Below are 12,434 nucleotides of genomic sequence, written 5' to 3'. Positions count from 1 at the left end.
AACTTTATCACAAAGATGATCAATCTTGGGGCTTTCCACTTGAAGATAAACTATTTGTTTAAAATTAAAGAAAAAATGCAACGTTTCCAGCAGCCTTCGTTTTTGAATTGCTAATCTTTAACACACTCCAGTTGTGGGTTGGCTCTCTAATTACTGATATCTGCATCAAGATGTTCTTTTTTATTTATTTTTAAATTTTTTAACATTTATTTATTTTTGAGAGACAGACAGAACATGAGCAGGGGAGGGGCAGAGAGAGAGGGAGAGACACAGAATCTGAAACAGGCCCCAGGCTCTGAGCTGTCAGCACAGAGCCCGACACGGGGCTCGAACTCATGAACTGCGAGATCATCACCTGAGCTGAAGTCGGAAGCTTAACCAACTGTGCCACCCAGGTGCCCCTGCATCAAGATATTCTTAATTCATGTTTTACTTGTGAAAATAACAAAGACAGATGCTTAGGGATTAATATTGTGTCTAATGAACGTTTTTGTTCTTCAAGAAAGAATTCCACCCATCATGTAATGAATATACATTCTTTTGACCAAATCAGCAGAGTTTCTCGTGCCAAGAGGTCCCTTCCAAAGTTGAAGAACCAGCATGATTGAGACAGGGCATCAAGGCTTTATCACAAACCTTGTGTCACTGTTTTCTCTGTTTTTCTAGAGCAAGCCTTCTAGAACTTTCCCCCTCCTAGCCCTGCTGAGATTCCCTCTTAGGTTTAACCTCTCACTTTTCCTCTGGCCGAAGCACCAAAGCTCTGTGAGAACTGTGTCTTTTGAAGCTAAGAAAAAAGGGGACTCTAAGCAGTGAATATAGAGAAGGAGGGGTATTTGTTTCAGCCCTTAAGAAAATGTCTCCAGCGTCAAACTGTCCTTTTCAGTGCCTGCCATTTCTGTCCCTTCAGGGTGGGGTTGGCTGCTGAGGCACCGCTGGTTCAGCTGCTTCTCAGAGGGAACCCCGGCTCTCCGGCCCAGGTAATGGCGTCTGGCTGGCTCTTCACCAGCCCCATCTGAGCCGGCCCTGAGGCACAGAGCTGTTTCACTTCTCCCCTTCCCAGCTCGCCCAGCCTGGCTCCTCGTTTCTCACCATCACCCTTTCACCGCCCCCCCTTCCTCACCCCTCTCCCCCATGTGTCTCTTTCTTCCCTTCCTCTGTGTCTGCTCTTCTCAGAAGTTAGCTTACAAAGCAAAGTTGTAACTTTGAATTCCTGTTTTTCCAACTACCCTCATGTGACAGGATATCTCCTTATTGGAGGTTTTCCCTAATTTCAGAAGCCCTTTAAAAGTGAGAGCTTCCTCCACACTTCTTTTCAGCAGGGCAGCTCTGAGAACACAGTAGGGGAAGGGGTGACTGGGTGCCTGCGTTGTCTGGCTTCCTGCTTACCCCCTCCTCTCCATCAGGGGAAGGAAAGGATAAACTCTGGGCCATGAGGCTGTCCCTGCTCCTGGTTTTCGTCTGTCTCATTCCGGTGGCTGTGCAGCTGTTGGGTAAGTTGACCGAGGTGACGGCTTTCTGACTTGGGGCCTGGAGGCGCACCTTCCTCTTTGGGTCAAGGTTAGTGGGGTCCTTTCAACGCTTGCGGTGAGGAGGAAAGCAAAAGTCCTCTGCGCCACCAGCTCTGGGGGAACCTGGTCGCCTCCTCCTGGCTGCCGGGCCTGGAAGCTGGGGACCTTGAGCCCAGAGGCTGCTTCTCAGGCCAGATGTGCCACCTGGTCCCGCAGAACCCCTGTCTCCTCCTGACATCCCCCAGTTCCCATTGTTCCTTCCCTGGTCTGTTCTCCGAGGGATTTCCTCTGTGGTTTGTGCATTCTCGCTTTCAGTTCACAGTATTTCTGTCTAACCTGCAAGAAATAATCTTGTGAGTGTTTTGGGCCACAAGGAGGGCGGGTCCTGGTGTCTTTCCTCGTGGTGGGTTTAAGGACAGGATCGTAGAGCATCCTCCAAGGAGGGATTCCATGAGATTTTCACCATGCTGCTTTTTGCCTGTGAGCAAACCTTTTAATCGTCCATAGTTTTTATAGCTACAAATTTCACCCTTATCAGTTTTCTAAGTTGTTCAAACTGATTTATACTTGTTTTCTTCCTCCCTTTTTTTTTTTTTCTGGAGACTGGCGATTACTTAGGAGGAACAGATTCACAGCTTTTCAAATCCTCAAAGACATTATCAAGTCTCTCTTTTCTGTCTCTCTAGACTCAACCTGCTTAAACTTCAGAAAGAGGGTGCCAGTTAGAATTTGCATTCTCAGCTCCCTTTGGAAATGAGATCGAAAGGGCTTCACCTTTGAAATTCTGGTTCTGATCCCCCCGTTTTCTCCCAAATCAGCACACGCCGTCTGTGCCCCGTCTGTGCCAACGGCACTTTGTGTTCTCCATGTAACTGTGGGGGCACAACTGAGACCACACAGATAACACAGAAACCCCAACCACCAGGAGACTGCCCGGGGATTGTGCTGACCACAGAAAATGTGAAATCATGACGAGCATTAAGTTGCAGTGATTATAAAAACACAAGCCAAGGCACCCTGCCCCTGCCGGGAAACTACTTAATTACTCTGTGTTTTCATTTCCTTGTTTATAAAATGGGGAGCATGATGTTATTTGGCCCTGTGTTTTGTTTTCTTTTTTAATTCATTAAACATTTTTTTAATATTAATTAATTTTTTATTTTAGAGAGAATGCATACACAAGTGGGGGAAGGGGCAAAGGGAGAGGTAGAGACAGAAAGACAGAGGGAGAGAATCTTAAGTGGTCTTCATGCTCAGCACGGAGCCTGATGTAGGGATCAGTCCCACGACTCTGAGATCATGCCCTGGGCTGAAATCAAGAGTTGGACGCTCGAATGACTGAGCCACCCAAGCGCCTGTTGTTGTTGTTTTTAAATTTATTTATTTGTTTAAGTAATCTGTACACCCAATGTGGGGCTCAAAACCATGACCCCAAGATCAAGAGTCCTATGCTTTGTTGACTGAGCTAGCCGGGAGCCCCTGTATACCCCTTGTTTTTGCAAGGATTCAGTGAGTTGCAAAATGTAATTTGTTTGTTTTTTTATTTATTTATTTTTGAGAGAGAAAGTGGGGGGAAGCAGGGGGAAGAGAGAAAGAGAGAGAGAGAGAGAGAGAGAATCTCAAGCAAGCTCTACGCATGGAGCTGATGCAGGGCTCAGTCCCACAACCCTGGGATCATGACCTGAGCCAAAATCAAAAGTTGGATGCTCAACCAACTGAACCACCTAGGCACCCCTAAAATGTGTAGAACATAGGATGGCCCATAGGAATTGCTTGGCAAGTGCTAGCTATTAAAAGCAGGGACTTCTGGTTCCCACAGTAATCATTAACTATCCAATAAAAGCAGTATATTAAGCATTTAAGCGAGAGATTTCCCAAGAAACCAATGCTGAGAAAGATTCTTGGAGCTTAAGAAGATATTTGGCCTTATTCCTGGCTACAAAGCTTATCTCTCAATGTGTAAGGGGGGCTGGAGAGGAGATGCTTAACGTAAGCGAAAGAACGCCATGGGGTGGGTTTAGAGGTTTAGACATCATCACAGTATTCATGTTGCAAATCTGTCTCATGGAAGGGAATTAATATATTCTTCATGGGCCCCAAAGGTTAAAACTAAAGCCAGTGAAAAGCTTTTAAGAGTTGCCCTGTCTCAAATAGAATAGTCTGCTTAGGAGTAAGTTCCCTGTCTCTGAAGGTCTTCAGTTGGAACCTGGATGAACAATTCTAGGGTTCTGTGTGTGACCTGAATTTCTAACCCAGGGCAGTCCAACAGAAACATCATTGGCACATTATGGAGCCACACTCAAAAAAAAAAAAAAAAAGTAAAAGAGAAACAGGTGACCTTGATTTTACAAAGATATTTAATTTAACCCAATATATCCAAAATATTGTCAGTGAACATGAATGACAATAAAACATTGGAATAGTTTCACACTCATTTTTTAAAAGTTACATTTTCAAAACACAGTATTTTATACTTACAGCCATGCATCAGTTCAGACTGGCCTCATTCAACTGTACAATAGACCCTTGGGGCCAAGGGCTACCATATTGGGCAGTCTGGCTACTAATTTTCTTTATACTGACTCTTAGTGCTTTGGGGCAAGAAATGTTTCTCAACTTGCCTAGGAATTTTCCCCTCCTTGAGACAGCAGGATGCCTTACTCTGATGAATGTCTTCCTCTTCAGAGGCACAAATACAGGGGAAGCAGGGAGGTGCTGAAGGTGATTACTCAGAGAATAAAAAGCAAACAAAAACATGGGTAAGGGAGCTCCTTTCCCAATTTTTGTTTTTCAACTTGAGAACCTATAATTCTGATTTTACCTTTTTTTGGCTCAGGCAGCACATGAACAGAGGTTAGTTGCTGCTGCGTTAGCAATAGACCAAAGGTTGTATCAATTCCCTGCACCCCCTGCAGCCTCTTCCCTGGCTCCCTACCCATTAAGAAAATCCATGGAAATGTCTCCCTACTGTCTGTGGTGTATTCTTTTTTTCAACCCAGAACCCTTTGTCCCACCTTCCTGAGAGCATCCCACATCATCAGCACCATGAACATCCACACCATACCTTGAGGGGCCAGGAGGCGAAGCTTAAGGGGAGACAGGTTCTTACCCTTCTTGCCCTGCTACCCATTCGGCAGGAGGAATCACATTCAGCACCAATGTTTAGATCTCAGTGGGGATGTCGTCCCAGTCAGACACAGTGAGAGATGCTCAGACATGATGGTTGGACCTCAGCAGAGAGGCTTAGCTCAAAATGGGATGGTCTGACTCATAAGCAATGGTGTGTTGGTAAACTTAACAATTGGTTCTCAGAAGAAAAGCACTGATGTGGGGCACTTAACTAATTGCCATGGTGGAACATTCCTGCCATGGTTGATTTCAAACTACCGATGTGATGGCCCTGGAGGCAGAGCTGGAAAAGATGCCAATAATAGATCTCACTAGCCAATGAGTGTGAAAAAATACAGTGAATTTGATCTCCGGTGGTCTTGTGCTGCGTCCAACCTCCTTGTTTTATAGGTAAGAAAACTGAAGTCCTGACATGTTAGGTGATCTTTCCAGAGTCTCACAACTAGTTACTGGCACGACCTGTTTAGTGCTTAAGACTCCTGACTCCTAATGGAACATTCTTTCTATTAAACAGAAGCAATTTTTTTTTTTTTCCTGAATGAATGATTGGTTTAATACCAATCTAGGATTTCTTCAAGAAACTATTCCCCACTGCTATTCCCTTGGTCATTTTAATTTTCATAAAATTTTCTTTATAATATTTCTACTTTACTTGATTTCTAGCCCCGTCGTTTCTTCCTTTACTTGTGGCTTCTTTTAGATGCCAGACTTAAGGCATACTTTCTAAAGTTACTGAGCAAAACCAAGTCCTTATCATCTTTCATTTTTCAGTTCTTGTTATATTTGTCTATTTTTCCTGTTAGTGTTCCAAACTTCCTCTGATTTTTCTGAAATTGAGAGATGGAGACCTGGGTGTGTAAGATATTGCAGATATAGGTAAGATGGCAATTGCCTTGTTACATGACAATTCAGTGCCTGAGGAGGGTGTTGAACCAAATTTCTAGGTGGGAAGAGTCATCATTGGCTAGATGTGAACTTCACAGAGTCAAATGTGCTCAACCTCAGTTAAAGACAAAGACGCCTGTCTTCAGAAAGGAACTACAGGGGTACCTGGGTGGCTCAGTCAGTTGAGCATCTGACTTCGGCTCAGATCATGATCTCGTGGTTCGTGAGTTCAAGCCCCACATCGGGCCTGCTGCTGTCAGCCCGTCAGCTCAGAGCCTGCTTTAGATCCTCTGTCTGCCTCTCTCTGCCCCTCCACTGCCTGCACTCTCTCAGAAATAAATAAACATTAAAAAAAAAAAAAAAGGAACTAGAGATCACAGGCATCCTTTGACACTCACATCTGGTCTCTGAGACTGAATCCCAAGCAGCTAAGGGAGAACTAGGAAGTCACAGAGGCCACAAAAGGAGTTGAACGAAAGGAAAGTAGTTTCTACTTCCTATGTGTCTCTACATAGCAAAGAGGGAGTCAAACTGATGTGGAAATGAGAACAGTTGTGTCCTCTTTCCTCTTGGCTACCATCAAGCATTGTTGGATGGAAAAGTCGTGTGGTTAGTTTGATCTAGAAGAGTGTAGTGGAAATCAGACCGACCAAAAGCGAGAGTAAAGTAGGTAAGAAAGCAAGTGCCCTTTCAAAAAGAATTGAAACTGACATGGAAAAAATAATGCATTCTAAGACAAATTTGCCCAGTTACAAACCAAGTTAAGGTCATTCAAGCTAAGAGCACTTTCAGATCCTTTATCACATTAATTAATCACTTTCAGGTCTTTAATCAGATCCTTACAACAGCCCGTGCGGTAAGACGGGCAAGGGGTAGTAGCCGGCTTTTACTACAGGAGAAAATGGGCTCAGAAGTCAGCTAGCCAGGAGGGACCAGAGCTGACTCTCTGCCAGTGTCTTCTGACTCTGAGGCTAAGAAGTAGACAGAAGTTACCAGCCGGAGTGTGTTGACCAGGAAAGGCGTACATGTGCTCAAAACAGCAGTATGTCAAAGAAGGGCTTAGTCCTTCTGTTTGTACCAATTGTTTAGACTTTTCACCTGGGGAGGGGAAGGAGGGCATTAACACTGGAGTGTTTACTACATGCAAAAGGACATGCTGGGTGTCTTACCTCAGTTATCTCATTTAGAAGTTCATAGCAACTCTCTCAGGGAACATTATTATCCCTATTTTACAGATGAGGAAATCGAGGCTGGAATGATTAATTTAACTGAGGCAACACAACGAGGGAATGGTGGAGCCAGAATTTGATAACAAGTTTACTGACCCCAAAGAATATACCTTTCTCCACCACATCACGTGTCTCTTGAGTTTGGAAACTCTGGAGTCTCCACCATTTCTGTTCTTGTGTCCCTTTCTCTGGGCCGCTGCAACATCTCTATCTGCTCTAGTCGCATCCTGTTCGGAACCACTTCACGCTGTCTTCAAGACTGATTTCCCCCAAGTCAGTGAGAACAGTTGCCGCGTTTCTAGCAATTTCTGTGTCAGGAACTGTTTTCGGTGCTTCATTTAGATGATCTCACTGAATTCTCGCAACAACCAGCAGATCTTGTTATTCTCCCCTCATTTTTCAGATGGGGAAAAGGAGGCACAGGGTGGCTTAGGAACTTGACCAAAGTCACACAGCCAGTGAGCATCAGAGCTCTGATCGTGTCATGATCAGAGCGCCGCGATACCTAAGGATTAATTAGCACGGCTGCGAGGGGAAGAAGATAGAGTGGCATAGTGTCAACACCTTACCTACAGATTTTGCTTGTCTGTCTGAGAACTGGGGGAGAGGCTGGCATTCTGGGGTTGAAGATCCAGGAGAGAAAGGAAAGGAGAACGTGTGGAGAGAAAGAAGGGGATAGAATCCAGGATACGGGTAGAGAGATCAGCAGACCGAGGGAGACCTGCTGAGACAAGAATGAACTAGCCCAGGAAGGGTAGAGATATTCATATCTTTAGGAAAGGAGACAGGAAGTTGGAGGAATGTCTAGCTCCTGACCTCTCCTTTCTCCTCGAGGTCATAACCCATATTGGGTTATAGCTGTACCTCTCCAAATAGCCGAACGCAGTGACTTAAATTATTGGGTTCTCTGAATATTCAGTGAATAAATGAAGGAGCAAAATGAAAAATAAAATAATTCTCAATTTTTCCTCTATCTTTTTAAATTTATTATTTATTTATTTAAAACAAATTTGGGGGGTGCCTGGGTGGCTCAGTTGGTTGAGCATCTGACTTTGGCTCAGGTCATGATCTCGTGGTTCGTGAGTTCGAGCCCCGCGTCGGGCTCTGTGCTGACAGCTTGGAGCCTGGAGCCTGCTTCAGATTCTGTGTTCCCTCTCTCTCTGCCTCTCCCTGACTTGTGCTCTGTCTCTGTCTCCCTCTCAAAAATAAACATTAAAAAAAATTAAACAAATTTTTAATGTTTATTCATTTATTTAGCGAGAGAGAGTGCACACATGCATGCATATGAGAGGGGGAGGGGCGGAGAGAGAGGGAGAGAGAAAATCCCAAGTAGGCTCTGTGCTGTCAGCACAGAGCCCAACACAGGGGTACCATGACCTGAGCTGAGATCAAGAGTCAGACTTCTGACTGACAGAGCCACCCAGGCATCCCTCCTTTATTCTTTTGTTCAATCTTCCTAAACCTAACACTGTAATCCTTAGTCTTCTCCCTGCCCCCGGCACTTGGCATAGTGGTTTTTTGCATATACTACGTGCATGATAAGTATTTGCTTTTTGCCTAACTTCAGTTCTGGGAGGACGCATATGTAGGTTTTACGTTCATTTACTGAGGCTTATTGACAGATTTCTTTGGGTTGCTCAAGACGCTGTCTCTGATGGTGATTTGAGTGAACTAGTTTACTTGGGAGACAGTCCCAGGAAACACCAGCAGAGGAGTGGGGAGCTGAGACCAGAAGGGAAGGTGCCAGTGACCACTGTGGACAACTGGGGTTCAGCCCTGCTGGGGCGCTCTGGGGGACAGTGTAGAGTATGTGCCTTAGCATCATCCCGCCCACCATGGCAGGGATTTGGGGCGTTTATTCATCGATTGCTATCAGTCACTGTTGAAGGGCTCCTCCTGGGGGGCCTTAGTTCTCTGACCTTTGTCTTTGCAGTGTGTAGGCACAGTGGGGCAGGGGGCTCTGATAACCAGAAAACATCCCCCAGGCTCACAGATGTTGTGCTGACGTTGGGGAGTGGGGCTGCCATGCACCGAAATGGCAAAAGGCAAGAAGAAATAAGTGGATTCCACTTATTTTCTTCTTTGCCAGCTTCTCTATCTTGCGAAAGATTGCTTTTCGTGTTTGCATGTCAGCGTCTTATTTCTTGGTACTGGGGAAAGTCTGCAAATGTCTAAGGAAACATAGCGTACATTAGTCATATCTCTAGATAGTCCCATTTAATAACCTAACTTTCTTTGCTTGTAAATTCAGAAATCTAATTTATTTGCTCAATGTTATGGAAAATTTTAAAACTGTTAAAATATGCTTGAAAGAATACTCACACTCATGTTACTGGATATCTCCTCTTCGGTTATGTTGACTTGAGATATTGAATTGAAACTTACCGCTTCTTTCCTAAGTGTATTTTGACCTTTGAGGTTTCTGCCTTTGAATTAACATCAGGCGGTGTGAGCTTAGTGGCAGGGAACTTGTCTCTGGTTTGTCCTTTACAATGTCACCAGCACAGTGCCTGGCACATATGTGTTGAAGAATTAATATGAGATTAGGCAGATTGAGTTAAGATGGAAGGAGGGTCTCTTCAATTCTGCCAAGAAATTTCTGATGTGTAAGTATTTAAAAAGCAAAAAGAGGGGCGTCTGGGTGGCTCAGTCGGTTGAGCATCCAACTTCAGCTCAGGTCATGATCTCGCAGTCCGTGGATTTGAGCCCTGCGTCAGGCTCTGGGCTGACAGCTCAGAGCCTGGAGCCTGCCTTGGATTCCGTGTCTCTCTGTCTGCCCCTTCCCGGCTCGTTTGTCTCTCTCTCTCCCTCTCTCTCTCTCTCTCTCTCTCAAAAATGAATAAACATTAAAAAAAATAAAAAGCAAAAAGAAAGAAAAATACTCATTCGATCCCATAATTGAGATGGCAAAGAAATGAATGCATTGATTCAGTTGTCTTCATGTGTTAGCTTTGCAGTGCTTACGATATCAGGATTACTCTAGACAAAAAAAAAAAAAAAAAAAAATAGAATGTTTGTACATATAAAACATTGGTGGGGTTGATAGTGGCAAGAATGGCACAAAATGCCTTTTGGTCAAGGCCTTGAATCACTTTCAGCAGAAGAAATGTGACCTTTTAAATCAGAGACATTGCGCATAGAACCATGATAAAAGCAGGACTCCGTGTTGATAGCTGGGGAGAGGAATAATGTATGACTGTGAAATCATAAAGTGATAATTTTACATTTCCTTATATTGTTTAACAATGACAATATCAAACTTACACTGCTCCTTACTGTCAAAGATAAATAAAGGAAATCAGAATAGATACGTTTGAATCGAAATAGCAGCTTTTCATTTGCAAGTACTCCTTAAAAATATTTTTTTAATGCTTATTTATTTTTGAGAGAGAGAGAGAGAGAGCAGGGGAGGGGCAGACAGAGAGGGAGACACAGAATCCGAAGCAGGCTCCAGGCTCTGAGCTGTCAGCCCAGAGCCTGACGCGGGGCTCAAACCCACGAACTGTGAAATCATGACCTGAGCCAAAGTCAGACACTTAACCAACTGAGCTACCCAGACACCCCTCCAAATACACCTTTTATAAAAGTTTATAAATTGCTCCTCAGTAAAAATAAATGTTCAGGGGGAAAAGTAACATTAAATATGTTCATCATCCTCAGTCAATTACTAAATAAAATAATGTATCTGGGTTACTAGTCAAAATGCTTCAGACTTAATTAATATTCTTTCATGCATTCAACTAATATTTGTTGAGAGGCTAGTATGCTCCAAAAAGAGAGGATAGAGTACTGAGCCAGAAAGGCTAGCTCTTTCTACTTGTAGAATTTGCATTTCAGTAGAAGGACACAGACAAAATATAATTAAATGGATTTTTTAAAGTTTATTTATTTATTTTGAGAAAGAGAGCACGTGTGGGCAGGGCAGAGAGGGGGGGGAGAGAGAGAAGCCCAAGCAGGCTTCAGCACAGAGCCTGCTGATGTGGGGCTTGAACTCGTGAACTGTGAGATCATGACTTGAGCCCAAAACAAGAGCTAGATGCTTAACCGACTGAGCCACCGAGGCACCCTGATAACTGAAGGGATTTTTAAAAAAGAACATATTTTAAGATGGTTATGAATATTATATAGAAAATAAAAGAGCACAATTAGGATAGTCTACTCACTAAGGAGTTGACACTTGACCTGGGACCTTCACGAGCATCCCAAGAATAGGGAACTCAAAATACGAAGTTTCCAAAGTGGAAGCGAAGCGTTTGAGGAACAGAAAGGCCTGTGGCTGGAAGGTGGTGGGTGAGAGCAGGGACGGCCGGCTGGATCATGCCTCTCCTAGTGAGCTACGATGTGGAAGCTGGATATTTTTCTCCTTTGTGCAGCCGTGACCTCTCGAAGGGTTGACACTGTTGGGAAAATACCGTTAAAAACAAAATCTCCTCTCAACCTAGAAAACCTCTCCACAAAGGTAGAAGAAAAAGAAAACAATCTGATTATTGAATGAGCATTCAACCGGAATGCAATGCACATCACGGGCAATCTGCTAGAGAGACTGCAAAGACAGACAGAAATCTGACTGTATTATACCGTTAAGTGGGAACAACCCATTACATTAGGTAGGATTTGAAATTCAGAGTCAGGTGGCAAATTAGGCCCATCTCACCCAGGAAACTCCTTATATTGCCAGGCAATATAAGGAAACTTAAAATTAGCACTTCATGATTTCACAGTCATATGTTATTCTTCTCACCAACTGGTCAACACGGAGTTCTGCTTTTATCATGGTTCTGGGTGCAGGTGTTATCTTCTTTGATAATTGCATTTCAAAGAGAAGACGACCAGAGTTAAGACTATGGTGGCATGGTCTAGGGCAGTGGCCATGGAGACAGACAGAAAAGAATGGATTAGAGTGTATGTATTAGTCAGGGTTCTCTGGAGAAACAGAACCAATAGGATGTGTGTGTATCTCCTCTCTCTCTCTCTCTCTCTCTACCTATCATATATCTATCTACCTACCTACCTATCATCTACTATCTATCTATCTACTATCTATCTGTCTGTCTGTCTATCTATCTATCTATCTATCTATCATCTATCTATCTATCATCATCATCTTCTACCTATCTTTTGAGAAATATTTAAGGAATTAGCTCATGCAGTTGTGAAGGCTGACAAGTCCAAAATCTACAAGGGTAGCCTGGCAGATGGGAAATTCAAGAAAGAGTTGACATTGCAGGTCAAGTCCAAAGGCAGTCTGGAGAATTTTTTCTTTTTCAGGGACCTCAGTCTGTTTTCTCTAAAGCTTTTCAGCTGACTGGATGAGGCCCACTCACAGTCTGGAGGGTAATCTGCTTTACCCAGAGTCTACCGATTCAAATGTTAATCTTATCAATCAAACAAACAAACCTTCCAAGCGACATCCAGACTGGGCTTTGACCAAATTTCTAGGTACTGTGACCTAGCCAAGCTGATACATAAAATTACCTATCACGGTGTATTTTTGGGTAGAGCCAATAGATTCTGCTTTTGTTCTAGAAAGTGAAGGAAAGCTGAGAATCCATGATGAGTCCTAGGTTTTTGGCTTATGGATATGAATGGACGATGGTGCCATTAATGAAAAACAGAAGATTGGATATTTGGTCATTAAGTGCCATCATATGCAGAGAAAAATTAAGATAGAGCCACAGATTAA

At 43.6% G+C, this 12,434-nt stretch overlaps 1 protein-coding gene across 1 annotated transcript in view; it reads left to right on the top strand.

The window, feature by feature from the left end:
- Nucleotides 1-1,276: 1,276 nt before the first annotated feature.
- MRC1 (mannose receptor C-type 1) overlaps nucleotides 1,277-12,434 on the top strand; it is a 100,321-nt gene continuing 89,163 nt past the window's right edge. The window contains 1 exon segment of the mRNA XM_040451294.1: nucleotides 1,277-1,490. Within this exon segment, the coding sequence (XP_040307228.1) occupies nucleotides 1,430-1,490 (61 nt within the window). The 5' untranslated portion in view covers nucleotides 1,277-1,429.

This window comes from Herpailurus yagouaroundi, unplaced genomic scaffold (genome assembly GCF_014898765.1).
Source record: "Herpailurus yagouaroundi ecotype Mexico unplaced genomic scaffold, PumYag 203, whole genome shotgun sequence".
NCBI classification, from domain to species: Eukaryota; Metazoa; Chordata; class Mammalia; order Carnivora; family Felidae; genus Herpailurus; species Herpailurus yagouaroundi.
Note: the sequence above shows the minus strand (reverse complement) of the source record. Positions and strands in the feature narration are given on the sequence as shown.